This window comes from Oryctolagus cuniculus, chromosome 20, assembly GCF_964237555.1.
Source record: "Oryctolagus cuniculus chromosome 20, mOryCun1.1, whole genome shotgun sequence".
In the NCBI taxonomy this organism is placed as follows: domain Eukaryota; kingdom Metazoa; phylum Chordata; class Mammalia; order Lagomorpha; family Leporidae; genus Oryctolagus; species Oryctolagus cuniculus.
The window spans coordinates 15,779,117-15,796,331 of NC_091451.1; the positions used below are offsets into that span (position 1 = coordinate 15,779,117).

The following is a 17,215-nucleotide window of genomic DNA, read 5'->3' on the forward strand; positions in this document are numbered from 1 at the left end:
TTCAAATTCAACCTCCCCCACTTCCAGATATGTGACACTGGGCAGGCCTCCACTCTCCTGGCTCTGGCTCCCTCAGCTACGTACTGGTTTCTACTTCAGAGGGTTGCTGTGAGGACTAAGGGGATCCCGTCTGTGAATTTCTTGGCACAGTGCCTGTTAACGGTCCCTGAGACATTGTTGGGCTTATGATGCATGGACAGTGCCTTCCTTGGTGAGACTCTGTGGCTGCAGAGCCCCCTTCACCTCTAAGGTTTTATAACTTTGGGTTTATTTGGGACTTGTTTTCCTAAGGGCCAACCAGTCCTATAAGTCATGGACTTTCCCCTACTTTTCTTGGCAAAAGTAACCTCTCTACCCTTTCACTTTTTTTTTCCAACCAGTTCCTAATAAGTGACCGTGATCCTCAATGCAACCTTCACTGCTCCAGGACTCAGCCCAAACCCATCTGTGCCTCTGACGGCAGGTCCTATGAGTCCATGTGCGAGTACCAGCGAGCCAAGTGCCGAGACCCAAACCTGGGTGTAGTCCATCGAGGGAGATGCAAAGGTGAGTGTGCACCTGCGTATGGCCTAGGAGAGGCTCCTGGCATCACTTTCAGCAAATCCCCTTCCCCCACCCGCTCCCCGGAGCTCCAGATGAGTTGGTTCATTTGGTTTGCTCACCCATCCTGCCTCTCTGCCCCTTCCTCCTGGGTGTAGAGGAAGGAGAACTGGCCTATACCTAGGCAGAGGTGGGGACCATATGGGCCATGGGCTGTGTAAGGCCCACAAAATCATTTGGTCTGGCCCTGCCAAGGCAACCACAGGCAGGACTCTAAATACCCTAAGTCTATAGCAGGCTAATTTTTAAGTGGTTAATTTTGTATGGCCCACGAATGATGTTACAAATCTCCAAATGGCAGAATAAAGGTTCCCCACCCCTGAAGGGATGAGCACTTCTCTGTCTTTCAGATGCTCCCACCAGGCAAGAGCTGAGAGCCTCCTGCTGCCATCTGTCTGGTGCTTTGTTTGTTTGTCTGTTTTCTCGATGGAGTTGTAAGCATTACTGCTGGCTCCTGAACAGGGATTTCAAGTTGTTGGCCAACAGATGTATTTTGTTGGATCTGCTCACATGTCTAAAAATGTGAAGAACATTTGAGAACACATTTAAAAATTGGGAGATTCCACATGAAAATCTGGCCAGTTGCACCTCTCTTCCAAAATCGGAAGTCCTGGTAATTTTTGGTCTATGTTTCTGCAAAGCCTGTACCTATCTATGGCTGCACCTGGGTCATAGTCTCTCCCAGAGGAGCCTGTTTTCCGGTTTGCCACAGTCCTCAGCACTCCTGGTAGTATCTCAGCCATGCCTCTCTAATTTACATCAGCTTCCTTAGTCCTGTAGAGACTTGTGTCTGTGCCTCTGGATTGCTAGAGCCATCGCAAAAGTTGTAGGAGGCTCAGCAGGCAGCCTGGGAGCCTTTGACTTTATGAAGAAAGTGCTTGTGATTCTTGAATGACAAACCATCTTTGAGACCCCTCGGGCCTACTAGTTTTAGAATAAACTCAGTAAAAAACAATGGAAGTGAAACTTTTTTTTTTCCTAGATGAGGGTGGGGGCACTTGGGACACAAAATAAGCAGAACCTGATATAAACCATGAACCCCATCGCCCACTTTTCTGAGAATCACCTTAAGGGGAAGAGGAGGCTGTGTGTGTGTGAGGTGGGGTTGGGGGGGTGTGAGTTGAGGGCTTCCGGGAGGTGGAGTGGTTTCCTCTCATGGGGCAGCCATTTTGTCCAGGCCTTAGCGAGGAACCCGAGTGCAACGAGAAAGACGCCCCTCTCACCTTGCAGATGCCGGCCAGAGCAAGTGTCGCCTGGAGCGGGCTCAAGCCCTGGAGCAGGCCAAGAAGCCGCAGGAGGCCGTGTTTGTCCCAGAGTGTGGCGAGGATGGCTCCTTTACCCAGGTGAGGCCTTGGATAGTTCTCTGAGCGCTGCTTCTGGGACAGAGGAGAGGGGAGGTGTCCCCGGGGGCGTGGAGGGCCGCTTGGCACCTTTGCTTTCTGGGACACAGCTCCCCTGTGCTGCTTCCCCGCCCCGTGGCCCCCCATGCCACCTCCTGCCAGCTGGCAGTGGGCCCTGAGAAGACTTGTGCAAGTCTGCAAGTCTGAGCCAGGAAACTGGCATTGCTGGGTGCCCGTCTTCCCTGCTGGCTGTCTCTGCCCAGGGCCAGACCTGCATTTTTCTCTTCTGTCAAATGTGGGCTGATTATTTTTTCTTATCCATGCCAGTTTCCATGGGCAACCCTGGTATTCCCGTCTCTGTTTATTGCTGGCCCCCTGCATCCTCTGGCTTGTTACTCCCTGTCCTTGAGTGCAGTGGAGTCGGTCCTCTTAGAGTACTGAGTGTACCAGAGGTCTCCGTGTGTGTGTGTGTGTGTGTGTGTGTACACGCGAGAGAGAGCGGGGGAGGGGGAAGGGGAGGGGAGAGGGAGGAGAGGAGGAGGGGAGGGAAGCCGGGAGAGGGACCAGGCTCAGACTCTAAAGTCTCTTTTTAGGCAGTCCCACCTCTCATCCTGCATGGTCTCCTGGTTAGTACTTTGTGTAAACCACACTGATGTTGGCATGAACTGTTTCTGAAACAGGGCATCATTGGGACAACAAAGTGCTCCTTAGGGAAACTTCTAGACTGTCCCTTTTCGCATAAGGGCTTGTGCTGGGGGTGGGGCTGTAGTCTGGGAGGCAGGAGGCTTCTGGCGCTGGCTGATGAAGGTTCTGTCTGGATGGCAGTGGGGAAGGTCACTGGACGAGGGTGAACTCAGCCAGGTGATTGGTAACGTCCTGGTGCCACTCCCAGTGGAGTGGCATTTCGGGGATCTCATTGTCTGGGGACAATGGCTTCAGGAGTTTTGATGCTTCTCTATTAATTCTGATTTAGTGGGACAAAGAGTATGGGCAGCCTTTGGTCCAAGGGGTTTTAGGCTTTGTTTCTGGGCTGGGCGTGGGGTTGCTGTTCAGACCGAATGTCTGTTGGGGTAGAGCTGTGGAGGGGGTTGGGCAGGTATCACACAGCAGTGCTTTATTTATTTATTTATTTATTTTTAAGCTTTATTTTACTTGCAAGTCAGAGCTACACAGAGAGAAGGAAAGGCAGAGAGAGAGAGAGAGAGAGAGAGAGAGAGGTCTTCTATTCTGCTGGTTCACTCCCCAGTTGGCTGCAACGGCCAGAGCTGCGCCGATCTGAAGCCAGGAGCCAGGAGCTTCTTCTGGGTCTCCCACGTGGGCACAGGGGCCCAAGGACTTGGGCCATCTCCCACTGCTTTCCCACGCCATAGCAGAGAGCTTGATTGGAAGTGGAGCAGCCGGGTCTTGAACCAGCACCCATATGGGATGCTGGCTCTGCAAGTGGTACCTTTACCTGCTGCGCCACAGCGCCAGCCCCAACAGCAGCATTTTCAATGTCTCCTGTTTGATTAAAATGTTCAGCTAGGCTTGAGAGCCACTGGGTTAAACAGACTTGGCTGGGAAAGGTGTCTTTTTAATTTGCTTTCTTGTTTAAACTGTCCCACAAGCCAGAGGGTGAGGGAGGTGTCATTATTAACATGCGCAGTTGAAGGACCAACAGAGGGACATGGAGTAGCCAAGCTAGGGTTCAACTCAAGATCCCTCCCAAGTCCTCCATATTCTGCTGTTCTCTGAACTGGTGGCTTTGCAGGAGGCCCTGAGGTGTGCACTGGTAGGAGGTAGTGTGGTGCTATGGTTAGCACCTGGCTGCTGGAGTCAAACCAGGGCCTATGTGTGAAGGCCTGTCCCTACCACCGAGGGTGAGTCCCTGAGCCTCCTTGTCTGGGAGATGAAGATGCTTGTCCCCATTCATCATCATTATTATATATAATAATAATCATTATGATACCTACTTATGTGTATGTTTGTTGCGCATTATTGCATATTACTGTTATGAACTTATTGTTGTAGCTTTCCTCGTAAGGCTGTGGTGAGGATTAGTGAGTTAACACATGTGAAGCACTTGGGACTCACAGCTGCTCTGTAGACAGCTGCCATTAATGCTGTCCTGACTCCCAGCCCCACAGTGGCCCCACCACTTGCATCTTCCTGAGATTTTGTGGACGATACCACTTAAGGTGAAAAAACATAAAACCAAAACCTTTTGTTGAAACTTGGTAAGTTTGCAAACCAATGAGCTCTCTCATCTGTCCTTTATTTGTGATTTGTTCTAGTGAAAAGAACATGATGGATGATCTTTGTATGCATTTGAGACTGCACTGTTGAGCACTCGTGTCTGGGGAGGGGGAAGCAAACCTCGCCCAGGCTCTTTTGGGGCCGAGACAGGGTAAAGGCGGTGTTGGAGAGGAGGACGAAGCCAATGGGAGGCATTTTTTTTTCTTTCTCTGGGCTTGTGTAATCCTGGGTGTGTTGCTGATGAGAACGGTTGACCCCGGCCCCCCACCCCTCACTCCCCCTCAGTTCCAAAGTGTTTGCCACCTCGTGACAGACAGCCCACTCTGGCCAGCCTTTGTTTAGGCGAGATCAGGCTGGACCAGGTGGTGTTTGCTGGGGGAAAGGAACTTCCAGATTAGTCCAGCCTGAATTGCTAAATGAGAGGGCCCCTGAAGTTCAGCAAAGGTTGTATAGACAATCAGGCACCTCCTTGTTAGTTTGACATGCTAAGCACTGCCATGTGTCCGCAGGCTCAGGGCTGGCTCACCCCGGTGGGCAGCCAGACAGCCAGACAGCAGGCCCACACCAGCTACACTGATCGAAATGGATGTGTCTTTCCCCTGATCAAAGGCACGGCAATCACTTCACAAGCTGAGGCTGCCTCTTCGCGTGTGCTTCAGTCACATGGACAGGCTTCCAAGATGCTGTGAAACAAAGGGGGATGCTCTCCCCCTCCCCCTGACCTCCACCATCACTTAGCTGAACACTTTTTGTTTTCAAGACCAAAACTCAGAGACAAGCTACACTGCTTTAATATCCTGTAGAATACTGACACGCACACATCCTGGTGTTCATAACAAGTTCTTTAGCCTTGGGAATTATTATCCATAACACCCTCGCAAGGTTGTGATGGGATGCTAATGGGATTGGAATTGTCTGGCATGGGGCGCAGCTTGCGACCACATGACTCAGTTGGCTTTAATGGGGTTCATGTGGGACTCTAGGGCTTCTGTTCTCTTCCTTTGTCTTCCCTTAGCCTCTTCCCTCCCTGTTCCCACACACAAGAGGGGCTCTCCCTTCTACATTATAACGCCAGGGCTGCACAGTAAGTCACATGAGATTTTTGAAAGTCTCAGTACATGGGCCACATCCCAGACCATTAAATCAAATTCTGGGAGTGGGATCCAAGACACTGTATTTTTTAGAGCTCCCCAGGTGACACCAGTGTTTGGCTACAGTTGTGAGCCTCTGTTGGAAGGACTTTGCCACGCTTGTTTCTTGATTCCGTCATTGGAATGTGGAGCAAAGGCTCTTTGATGACCTGGGGAGTAAGGCCAGGAGTTACAGCTTTGCCCTTTGCTGTCTTAGATTCTTTCTCTTCTGAGTCTCAGGAACACAATTCCTGGCATCTGCTCTACCAAGTCTCCTGCCAGGCGGTTGTCTGGTGCCCAAACTGATGAACTGGAATCTCAGTTGTGGTGCAAAGGTGTTGGATTGCTACCATCAGGAAATGCTGGCTGGAGCTAGCTTGTCAAGCGCGTGTATCACTGCATGATAATGATGTGGCTCTTGACTGGGTGCCACTAGGTGCAAGACAGAATTTCACACCCATTAATCTTCACGGGAACCTTTTGAGGTCATTATTAATACCATTATTATAAAGGGGAACTGAGTTTCTGAGGAGCTGAAAAGCTGATTTGAGGTCACTAAGCTAGAAAGGATTTGTGCTGAAGCCTTTGTGACTTTAAGGCCTGTGCTCTTAACTTTTTTTGTGTGCTACGAAAGAGTCCTTGATGCATATGTATTTCATTTTCATCACCATTGTTATTCCAGAAGTTCTTCTGATGCTGTTACCCAATCAATCCAACCCACATTAAAAAATATCTTTTGATTATAGAAAATTTTAAAAAGACAAAAAAAAAAAGCAGAAATAAAGCATAACGGACTCCATGTACTCATCACCCGGCTTCAATAATGACTGACACGTGACCAGTTCTGTTTCATCTTTACCCCATTTTCATCTTCCACCCCAAACCGGACTGCTTCAAAGAAAATCCCCAGGCACAGGATTTTTTCATCCCAAACATGTTCCACTATGTTCTGGGTTGTGTGCTGGTTGCTACTGGAGAATTATAAAACACAGTGTCCTCTGCCTTGAAGGAGTTTATATGCAGAAAGAATATCGAGATATATTATAGAGTGACAGTATCAAGGACCATACATTTGCATTTACAATTGTAGTACCTATTTCTCTCTCCTTCCTTCCTTCCTTCCTTCCTTCCTTCCTTCCTTCCTTCCTTCCTTCCTTCCTTTTTTTTTTTTTTTTTTTTTTTTTAACAGGCAGAGTGGATAGTGAGAGAGAGAGACAGAGAGAAAGGTCTTCCTTTGCCGTGGCCACCACAGCCAGCATGCTGCGGCCGGTGCACTGCGCTGATCCGAAGCCAGGAGCCAGGTGCTTCTCCTGGTCTCCCATGGGGTGCAGGGCCCAAGCACTTGGGCCATCCTCCACTGCACTCCCTGGCCACAGCAGAGAGCTGGCCTGGAAGAGGGGCAACCGGGACAGAATCCAGTGCCCCGACCGGGACTAGAACCCGGTGTGCCGGCGCCGCAAGGCGGAGGATTAGCCTGTTGAGCCGTGGCGCCGGCCTTTTTTTTTTTTTTTTTTTTTTTTTTTTACAACCTTCCTTTCTTTCTTTCCTTCTTTCTTTCTACGATTTTCTTTCTTTCCTTCCTTCCTTCCTTCCTTCCTTCCTTCCTTCCTTCCTTCCTTCCTTCCTTCCTTCCTTCCTTCCTTCCTTCTTTCTTTCTACGATTTTCTTTCTTTCTTTCTTTCTTTCTTTCTTTCTTTCTTTCTTTCTTTCTTTCTTTCTACGATTTTCTTTCTTTCTTTCTTTCTTTCTTTCTTTCTTTCTTTCTTTCTTTCTTTCTTTCTTTCTTTCTTTCTTTCTTTCTTTCTTTCTTTCTTTCTTTCTTTCTTTCTTTCTTTCTTTCTTTCTTTCTTTCTTCAATTTACTTATTTACTTGAAAGTCAGAGTTACACAGAGAGAAGGAGAGGCAGAGAGAGAGAGGCAGAGAGAGAGAGAGGTCTCCCAATTGGCCGCAACAGCTGGAACTGTGCTGATCTGAAGCCAGGAGCCAGGAGCTTCCTCTGGATCTCCCACGCGGGCGCAGGGGCCCAAGGACTTGGGTCATCCTCCACTGCTTTCCCAGGCCATAGCAGAGAGCTGGGTTGGAAGTGGAGCAGCCGAGACTTGAACCAGTGCCCATATGGGATACCAGCACTGCAGGTGGTGGCTTTACCTGCTACACCACTGTAGTAGGCCCCTGTAGTATTTGTTTCAAAATTTCACAAACTAGTTGGAGTTCTGATGTCATTGAGAAAATATAAATAAATTAAAATTTCAGAACAGAAACACCTTAAGCAAAACTAAAAGCAAAGGATACACAGTAGCCTAAATAAAAAGCTAATCTTATATAAAGAATTCTTCCAGGCCGGTGCTATGGCGCAGTGGATTAACACCCTGGCCTCAAGTGCCGGCATCCCCGTTCTACTTCCGATCCAGCTCTCTGCTATGGCTTGGGAAAGCAGTGGAAGATGGCCCAAGTCCTTGGGCCCCTGTACCCACGTGGGAGACCCGGAAGAGGCTCCAGACTCCTGGCTTCAGATTGGCGCAGCTCCGGCCGTGTGGCCATCTTAGGGAGTGAGCCAGCAGATGGAAGACCTCTCTCTCTCTCTGCTTCTCCTCTCTCTGTGTAACTCTGACTTTCAAATAAATAAATAAATCTTAAAAAAAAAAAAAGAATTCTTCCAATTCAGAAAGAAAAAAGATCCTAGTAGAAAAATTAGCAAGAGCTATCAGGCAGACACCACAATTATAATGAATAGTCAGTAAGTGATATGAATCATGTGTGATTGAGGAAGCCCAAACAAAAAAAGATGATAGACCATTTTTCTTAACAAATTGGTAAAAAAATTTGGGAAATAGGATAATATCCAGAATTAGATGAAGGGAAAAGACTACTCCCATGTTGTCCTTGGGAAAGTATATTAGCACCAGCTTTTTAATGGGATAATTTTGCAATCTGGGGCAAAAGTGCTTAATTGTGTCCACATTTCAGATCTGTAATTCTGCTTTAGGAATTTATTCTAAGAAAGTTATTAAAATATGTTAAAATGTTTAGCCACAAAGATTTCTATATATGTTCTGTTTATAATAGTGACAATCCATACACAATATAAATATTCAACAATAAAGAATAACTTAGGTAAGTTATGACACAGCTACACTATGCAACTATCAAAATGCTGTGTGAAGATCATTTTATGTATGTATGTGTGTGTGTATGTATATGTATATTAGCAACTTAAATAATAAAAAATATATTTTTCATTTTTAAAAATATTTGTTTACTTGAAAGTCAGAGTTACACAGAGAGAGAAGGAGAGGCAGAGAGAGAGAGAGGCCTTCCATCCACTAGTTCACTCCCAATTGGCTGCAATGGCCAGAGCTGCACTGATCCTAAGCCAGGAGCCAGGAGCTTCCTCCGGGTCTCCCATGCGAGTGCAGGGGCCCAAGGACTTGGGCCATCTTCTACTGCTTTCCCAGGCCATAGCAGAGAGCTGGATCGGAAGTGGAACAGCCAGGACATGAATGGGCGCCCATATGGGATGCCGGCACTGCAGGCAGCAGCTTTACCACTACGCCACAGCGCTGGCTCCACTTTTTTCTAAATAGAAAAGTTATACACACCCTGTAAAAAATTTTATGACAATGCAGAAATATGTAAGGCAGAAAGATAAAACCAGCAATTTCCTCTTCCTGAGATAGCAACAACTTAATCTGTAAGCCTCTCCGTTTTCTTTCTCTTGTATACTGATTATCATTATTTAGGACAGAAGGGAATTGTATTATATCATATATTGTTTTATAACACTTTCTCATCTAATTATATTGTGAACTTGTTTCCAGGTAGATTGTATACGGCTCTACTTCGTTTTCTAGAATAACTACATTGTGTTCCATTGTGTGAATGTACCTTGGATCCTAGAAATTTGAGGATTAAATTTCCAGAAGCCTTATACTGGGTTAAAAGGACATGCACTTAGAAAATTCATTCATTTATTTATTTAGGAGACTTTGAGAAGGGTAAGTCCTGGTGTTTCTAAAGTTTCCTTATATCTGCTAAACTCTGGGAGATAGAACACTTAACTTCCTAATGGCCCGTTTTCAGCTATGGAGTGGGTCTCGTTCCTTTTTAGCTTGCCCTGGAAGCACTTTAGCTTATTCCTTTCAGATTCACTCTTCAGATACCCACAATGGCCCCGGGCCACATTGGGAAACCAAAGCTAGGAGCTGGGAACTCAATCCAGATCTCCCATGTGGGAGGCAGGAATCCAACCACTTGAGCCATCACCGCTAGCTCCGAGGGTCTACATTAGCAGGACGCGGGAGTCAGGAGTTGGACCCTGGTATCAAATCTTAGGCACTCTAGTATGGGATACAGGCATCTTAACTGGTGTCGTAACTGCTAGGCCAGACACTCACCCTGACGTGCACTTTTTAAGACATTTGGTACAGACTACCAAAATTGCTGTCCATGTTGAGCAACATGGTGGTTGATTAGTGGTTGTCAGACACTTTCTTATATAGATGGATTATAGTTTTAACAATATTGTACATTATGAAATACCATTTACTATGTTACTTCTATGTGAAAAAATGCATTTCCTGTCTTTCAGCTCCCTGTTCCAGGAACAGTCTTTCTTGATATAGCTCTGTAGGCACTAATATTTTTCCTGTTTTTACTCTAGCCGTTGCTTCCCACATCAATGCACACATACAAAGATGCTTCAAAAAGTTCATGGAAAATGGGATAAAAAGATAAGTTTATTTGGTATCCCCCCAAAAGGTGGTCTAGCCATCTGATTTTGTTCTTTAAAATAACAACCCTCTTTGTTATCATTTACACATTATAAGTTGAAATTTATGCCTATAAGAGGTCTTCAAAACATGCATGAAAGATGCACATTAATGAGGAAAACCTTTTGTGGATTATGGATTCCAGCCTTTTTTGCACCAAAATAAACATATCTTTTAGTTCTATTTCCCCCCGAACCTTCTGAAGTACCTTCATAGTCCCTAAAACTTGGGAGCCGGAACACTTATTTCCCCGGGGGTGGAGGGTTGGAGTAGGTCTCGTTCCTTTTGTGCTCGCCCTGGAAGCACCTTGGCTTAACTCTCCTATTTCCCATGAGTACCACAGGCATGGATGATTGACACCAGCTGTGAGCCTTTGTTGACCTGGGCTGATTACACATTGGCAGGCTGGCGGGCTAAGCACCCTCATGGGGTAGAAAGGGTTTGTCCTTTCTTTGATGAGCCTAGAGCCCAGGGTACTGGTCTTTTATGCCTTAATGTGGAAAGATGTTTGCCCAGGGAGGCACTATAGGGTCTACCTGGACAGTGTAGAGGGCTCTGTAGGTCAAGTATCAAGGCCTGGGGTGCACCTGTAAACTGGAGAGTCCCTGACCTTCTCAAGGCACAGATGGGCCCTTTGGATGCCCAAACAAAGCCTTTTCTGTGTGTTTGGGTGGATGGTGCCCTGAGTTAGGCCTCTTCAGCTTCTGGGACATACACAATGCCAATTCTTTTTTTTTTTTTAAAGTGGTCATATTGTTAAAAATTCAAGTCCATCCTTTATGTATAGAGGACATATATGGTAAATGGACTTTACTGTTGGGCAAGTTGTATTTCTTTCTCCTCTTTTGTTAAGTACTCAATAAACATGTTATTATTACATTTAAATATCTGCTTTGAACTGGGCATCTTAGTGCTTATTTCACATGTGTTTTTCATTGAATTGCTTTTTTTCCAAACAACTAGATATTGCATATAGTAATATTTACAAAAAAAACCCCTCTATTTAACACATACTTGCTGCTTAGCAAATGTTAGTTTTCTTCTCAGTAGGTCTCAGTTTGCCTCAGTGTAATATGGGAGAGGTGAGCTAGTCCACAGGTTGGCCTAGTGTGATCTGTGGTCTAGCTATCCGGTTTTCTTCTTTGAAACAACAACCCTCTTTGTTATCGTTTGCACATTCTAAGTTTTACCTTTTCTAAGTATGCAGTTGAGTTTAGGGTACTCACAGTGTTGTGCAACCATCGCTGCTCTCCAATGCCAGAACATTGTCATCACCCAAGAAGAAATCCTGTACCTATTGGAAGTCACTCCCTATTACCTCTCTCCTCAGCCCCTGGCAACTGCTGACCTACTTTCACTTCTATTATTTGCTTCTTCTGGACAGTTCATGTAGATGGAATCAAAATGCATGCCTTCTTATGTCTGGCTTATTGTAGTTAGCATAATGTTTTTAAAGTCTATCTATGTTGTAGCCTGAATCAATATTTAATTCCTTTTTCTTGTCAAATAATATTCTATTGTAGTATATATATCCAAATTTGTTTACATGTTCATCAGTGGATGGATACCTGGATTGTTTTCATATTTTGGGTATTCTAAATAATACTGTTGTGACCATTTGTGTATGTTTTTGTGTAGATATTTTATTTCAGTTCTCTTGGTGTATACCTAGAAAGTAGAATTTTTCTATGACCTATGGTAGGTCATATAGTAACTCAATATTTAAGCTTCTGAGGAAATTTTTTAAAGATTTATTTACTTATTTAAAAGGACAAGTTACAGACACAGAGGCAGAGAGAGAGAGAGAGAGTGAGAGAAGAGAGAGAGAGAGTGAGAGAAGAGAGAGAGAGAGAGGTCTTCCATCTGTTGGTTCATTTCCCAAAGAGCCGCAATGGCCAGAGCCGTCCCAGTTCAAAACCAGGAGCCTGGAGCTTCTTCTGGTCTCCCACACAAGTGCAGGAGCCCGAGCACTTGGGCCATCTTCTGTTGCTTTCCCAGGCCATAGCAGAGAGCTGGATTGGAAGAGGAGTGGCTGGGACTCAAACCAGTGCCCATGTGGGATGACAGCACTAAAGGTGGTAGCTTTACTCACTATGCCACAGTGCTGGCTCCTTGATGAATGTTTTAAAACATGGCTGGACCTTTTTTTTTTTTTTTAAAGATTTATTTACTTATTTGAAAGTCAGAGTTACACAGAGAGAGGAGAGGCAGAGAGAGAGAAGTCCTCCATCCTATGGGTCACTCCCCAGATGGCAGCAACAGCCAGAGCTACGCAGATCCGAAGCCAGGAGCCAGGAACTTCCTCCGGGTCTCCCATGAAAGTGCAGGGGCCCAAAGACTTGAGCCACCCTCCACTGCTTTCCCAGGCCATAGCAGAGAGCCGAATTGGAAGTGGAGCAGCCAGGTCTCGAACCAGCGCCCATATGGAATGCCAGCGCTTCAGGCCAAGGCGTTAACCTGCTGAGCCACAGCGCCAGACTCGACCATTTTACATTCCCATAAGCAATATATGAATTCTCCAACTTCTCTATGTCTTTGCCAACACTTATTATTATCTATGTTAATATAGCCATCTTGGTGGGTATGGAGTAGTATCTCATGATTTTAATTTGTAATTCCCTAATGACTAATGATATTAAGCATCTTTCCATGTGCTTTTTGGCAATTTTTATATCTCTGGAGAAATGCTTATTTAGATCCTCCAGCCATTTATTTTTAATTTTTTTTAAAAGATTTACTTATTTACTTGAAAGTCAGAATTACACAAAGAGAGAAGGAGAGGCAGAGAGAGGGAGAAAGGTTTTCCATCTGCTGGTTCACTCCCCAGATGGACACAACGGTTGGAACTGCGCCAATCCGAAGCCAGGAGCCAGGAGCTTTTTCCAGATCTCCTACGCGGGTGCAGGGGCCCAAGGACTTGGGCCATCTTCTACTGCTTTCCCAGACTGTTAGCAGAGAGCTGGATAGAAAGTGGAGCAGCTGGGACCAGAACCTGCGCCCATATGGGATGCCAGCACTGCAGCCTGCAGCTTTACTCGCTACGCCACAGTGCCGGCCCCTCCATCCATTTATTAACTCAGTTATTTTCTACCTTATTGAGTTGTAACAGCTCTTTATATGTTCTAGATATGAGTCTTAGCAGAGAGATGATTCACAAATGTTTCCTCCCATCCTATGATTTGTCTTTTCACTTTCTCAATAATGTTCTTTGAGACACAAAGTTTTAATTTTGAAGTTCAACTTATCTTTCTTTCTTTTATTGCTTTTTCTTTTTTGTCATACCTAAGAAACTATTCCTTAATCCAAGATAATAAAGATTTACTCTCACTTTTTTTGTTTGCTTTTGAGAATTTTATAGTTTTACATTTAGGTCTTTGGTCCATTTTGAATTAGTTTTTGTGCACAGTGTGAGGTAGGGGTCCAACTTCATCCTCTTGCCTGTGGATATTCAGTTATCTCAGCACTACTTCCTCCCTGAACCATTGGTACCTTTGTTGAAAATCAGTTGACTGTTACTGTGATGACTTATTTTGGACTCTCAGTTCTATCCCATTGATCCACATGTCCAGCCTTTTGCTGGTGCCACCCTCTCTTGATTATCATAACATTGAAGTAAGTTTGGAATACTTTTTCCCTCCCCAAGTGAGCAGTGAGGGGAGTGCTGCACCACACCCACGTGTAGATTGATGCCAGCTCCTCTTACCAGGAGCAGGTCGCCTGGACTGTGGCCGGAGATGGTGTGACAGTTTCGGTCTCTGTGCTTTGATACCGTCAAAGGAAGGGAAAGGTCAGAGAGAGAAAAGTGCAAATTGGAGGTAAGAAGCTCTACAGAATTACCAAAGATGAGAGACTTGTATAACACCAAGAGCTCTCTATCTTTGAGAGGCTAATATTTCTTTAGAATTTATAAGCAGGGGAAAATGTTTGTTTTTGCAATTAGCACCCATGAGGTATAGTGAGGAAACGTGTTGCTGCTTGTCCGTGTAGAGCAATGGGCGTCTGCTGGCTCCTCTCTTGGTAGTCAGTCCTCTGTGGCCTCTAAAGTTCTCAGCACATGGAGAGCTAGGAAGACATGGAAGCCGGTGAGTGGCAGCCAGCAGGCAGCCTTTCTGATGGGAGATACAGGTGGCATATAATTTGCGATGAGTAAGCAAGTTAAGTTATACAGCTGTAAAAGTAATATTTTAATTATGTAAATGACGGCAGGGTCAGGGCCTGGTCCATTCATGTGTAGGAAGGATTCGTCTAATCTTCTGCACATGGTGGGCCCAGGGTTGCTCATCAGTTGCAGGCATGTGCAGTAAGTTGAGGGTGGATGGAGCACGTTTTGTGCTCCTGACAGTGTTTCCATTGTGCTCTGTGGGGACTGCCTACCCCAGGCTCTGCTCTGTCCTATTCATCAATGGCTCTTCTTGTGCTGAATGGTTGCTCTGCGTCTTCTCCCAGATTGGCTGGTGTCGTCCGCTTTGGAGCGAGCATGCAGGGTCTGGGTGCGCCCAGCTGGGCCTCTGAGCTCCCCGGAGCCCATGGTGATTCTGTCCCTACAGTTTGTCTATTATGAACATGAAAGGAGCAAGCTCTGGGCGGTATCTGCAGCTGTCCTGCGGCAAGGGGGTGCACTTGGGAGGGAGGGAAAGATGGAAGCTGCTTCTCTGGTCTTCCTGCTGGCTGTGGAAGGGGAGAGGCTCTGGGATGGGAAGCTCCTGCCAGATAATCAGCATCATCATAACAATGGCATTTTCTTGCTTATGTAGCACTCACAGTGTTTCAGGCTGACACGTGTTAAGTTATTCAATCCTCACTACACTTATTTTTAATTTTTTTTTTTACTGCCTGGCTGCAGAATTCCTGGCCCTACTCTCCACTCCCACAGCCCCTACCAAGGAGGTTACCATCTTTTAAAGTGCTGTTGCCATCCTAGGGCATACCTGGGAGGTTGATTCCCAGGAGTAAGTCAGGGAAGACTGTCACCAGGGGAATTTTCAGTGGAGCCACAGATGTTTGGTCTGGAAATGAAGACACAGAGAATGAATGGAAAAGAGATGACCCAAGGGCTCCATGAGAGCCATCTTCAGACCTGTGTCTGAGAATGACAATAGCCTTTTATTATGTGCTCACAGAGAGGCCCACATGAAGAATAGCACCCTGACTCAGAGAAGGGAAGGCATTTTTACAAGTAGAGCAGTCCACAGATGGAATGTCTGACACAAAGGGGACTTACCTTCCTTTTAGTTTTTAAAACATTATTTGAGAGGAGAGGGAGAGAGAGAGAGAAAGAGAGAGAGAGAGAGAGAGAGAGAGAGAGAGAGATCGTCATCTGCTGGTTCACCCCTCAATTGCATGCAACAACTGGGCTGGGCCAGGCTGAAGCCCAGAGATGGAGACTCAGTTCACATCTCCCATGGGAGTGGCAGGAACCTAATTACTTAAACCATCAGTGCTGCCGCCTGAAGTCTGCATTAGCAGGAAGCTGGAGTCAGGAGCCGGAGCCAGCATTTGAACCCAGGTTCTTTGATATGGGATGCAGGTGTCTTAACCTCTAGGCTAAACATCTGCTCCCAGGACTTCTTATCCCAGGAAGTGGACAAGCAGAAACCAAATGGACATCCTGCCAGGAAGCCATGGGGTGTGGAGAGGGGGTGTCACTGCCTTAGGAAAGGGGTTAAATTGGTAACCTCTGAGGGAGAAAACTACACTTTTTAGGATTTTATGAGGTGGTCTGGCACACAGTAGGCCCGCAACAAACCCTTATTGAGGAAACTTCCAGGCAGAGCCATTAATGCACACACGTTTAGGGCTATTCCTACTGTACCGTGAGTCCGTGTAGCAAGCCAGGAGGTGACCTGCAGGGCAGTCAGAGGAGTTTTCTGCAAAATGGAAGGGATCAGAGTTTTTGTTTTTGCTTTTGCTTTTGTTTTGATATCAAAATAGGGAAGGGGATAGGAACAAAGGAGGGAGGTAGGGAGACAGGAAAGTTGAACTGAAGTGAAAGTGAAAGTGAAGTCAGACACATGAAGGAAGAAGGGGCATCCCCTCCCATGGGCTAACTCTGATTGCCACCAGCCGGCTTGCTAACAGTTCTGACTTGAACAGAGCTCTGGCATATCGGGAACTTTCTTTTTTAAAAAAATTTTTATAGAAAGCTTTTATTTAATAAACAGAAATTTTGTAAGTACAACTTTTGGATTATAGCAATTCTTCCCCACATACCCACCTTCCCACCCCCAAACCATCCCACCACCTACTCTCTCTCCCATCCCATTCTTCCTTAAGATTCATTTTCAATTATCTTTATACACAGAAGATCAACTTTATACTAAGTAAAGATTCCAACAGATTGCACCCACACAGACACACACAGTATAAAGTACTGTTTGAAGACTAGTTTTACTGTTAATTCTCATAATACAACACATTAAGGACAGAGGTCTCACATTTTGGAGCAAGTGCAGGAACTTTCTTATTGGATGTTCTCGAAATGGAACTAGAAGTAAACAAGTAAAAGCCACCATGCTCGCTGCTTGCCAAGCCTGGGCCATTATAGGCACAGAACAGGAGTAGAAGTCAAGAAAATAAAAGTCCTTGGGACCCTGAAGCCCTAACACTCTGGTGTTTCTAATACCTTTATGCATGTGTTGGGAGGATAGGTCATACTTTTTTGGAAAATACATACAAAAATATTCTTCATCATATATTTGGAATAGCGGTGCTAACACTGATAATCAGGGACTAGTTCATAAATTTCCACCTTACTCTTAAATAGCAAAAATTCAGAGAACTGCAGTCCTTCCGGGGTGACCTCAGAAATGCCTGGTTTATCTTCTCCTTCCTCTCCCCTTCCCCTTTCCAACCCGGGCTCAGGCTCTGCTTGTCACCTCTAACCAGTGGTCCCCCACCTCTGCTGATGCCACCAGAGACAGGGAGCTCAATTCCCACAGTGACAAAATTCATACTCCAGTTGGGATCAAGTTTGTGGAAAGTCGTTTTTCACACTGACTTGAAGGCTGTCTTCCCATTATTTCCAATAGACGACCCCAGTTCCAGTGATAGGACTTACAGAACCCACAGAAATCCCACTTCCTGCAGGAAGATCTGAAGATGGACAATGTTATGTCCTCATGTAATTCTCATTTTCTAAAA

The 17,215-nt window shown here is 45.7% G+C and overlaps 1 protein-coding gene across 3 annotated transcripts in view; it reads left to right on the forward strand.

The window, feature by feature from the left end:
- Positions 1-17,215, forward strand: part of SMOC1 (SPARC related modular calcium binding 1) — a 172,362-nt gene that overhangs the window by 76,177 nt on the left and 78,970 nt on the right. For all 3 annotated transcript variants that reach the window (XM_008248569.4, XM_008248570.4, XM_008248571.4), the window contains exons 2-3: positions 381-546; positions 1,831-1,943. In XM_008248569.4, coding sequence (XP_008246791.2) covers positions 381-546; positions 1,831-1,943 — 279 coding nt within the window. The remainder of the gene's footprint in view (positions 1-380; positions 547-1,830; positions 1,944-17,215) is intronic.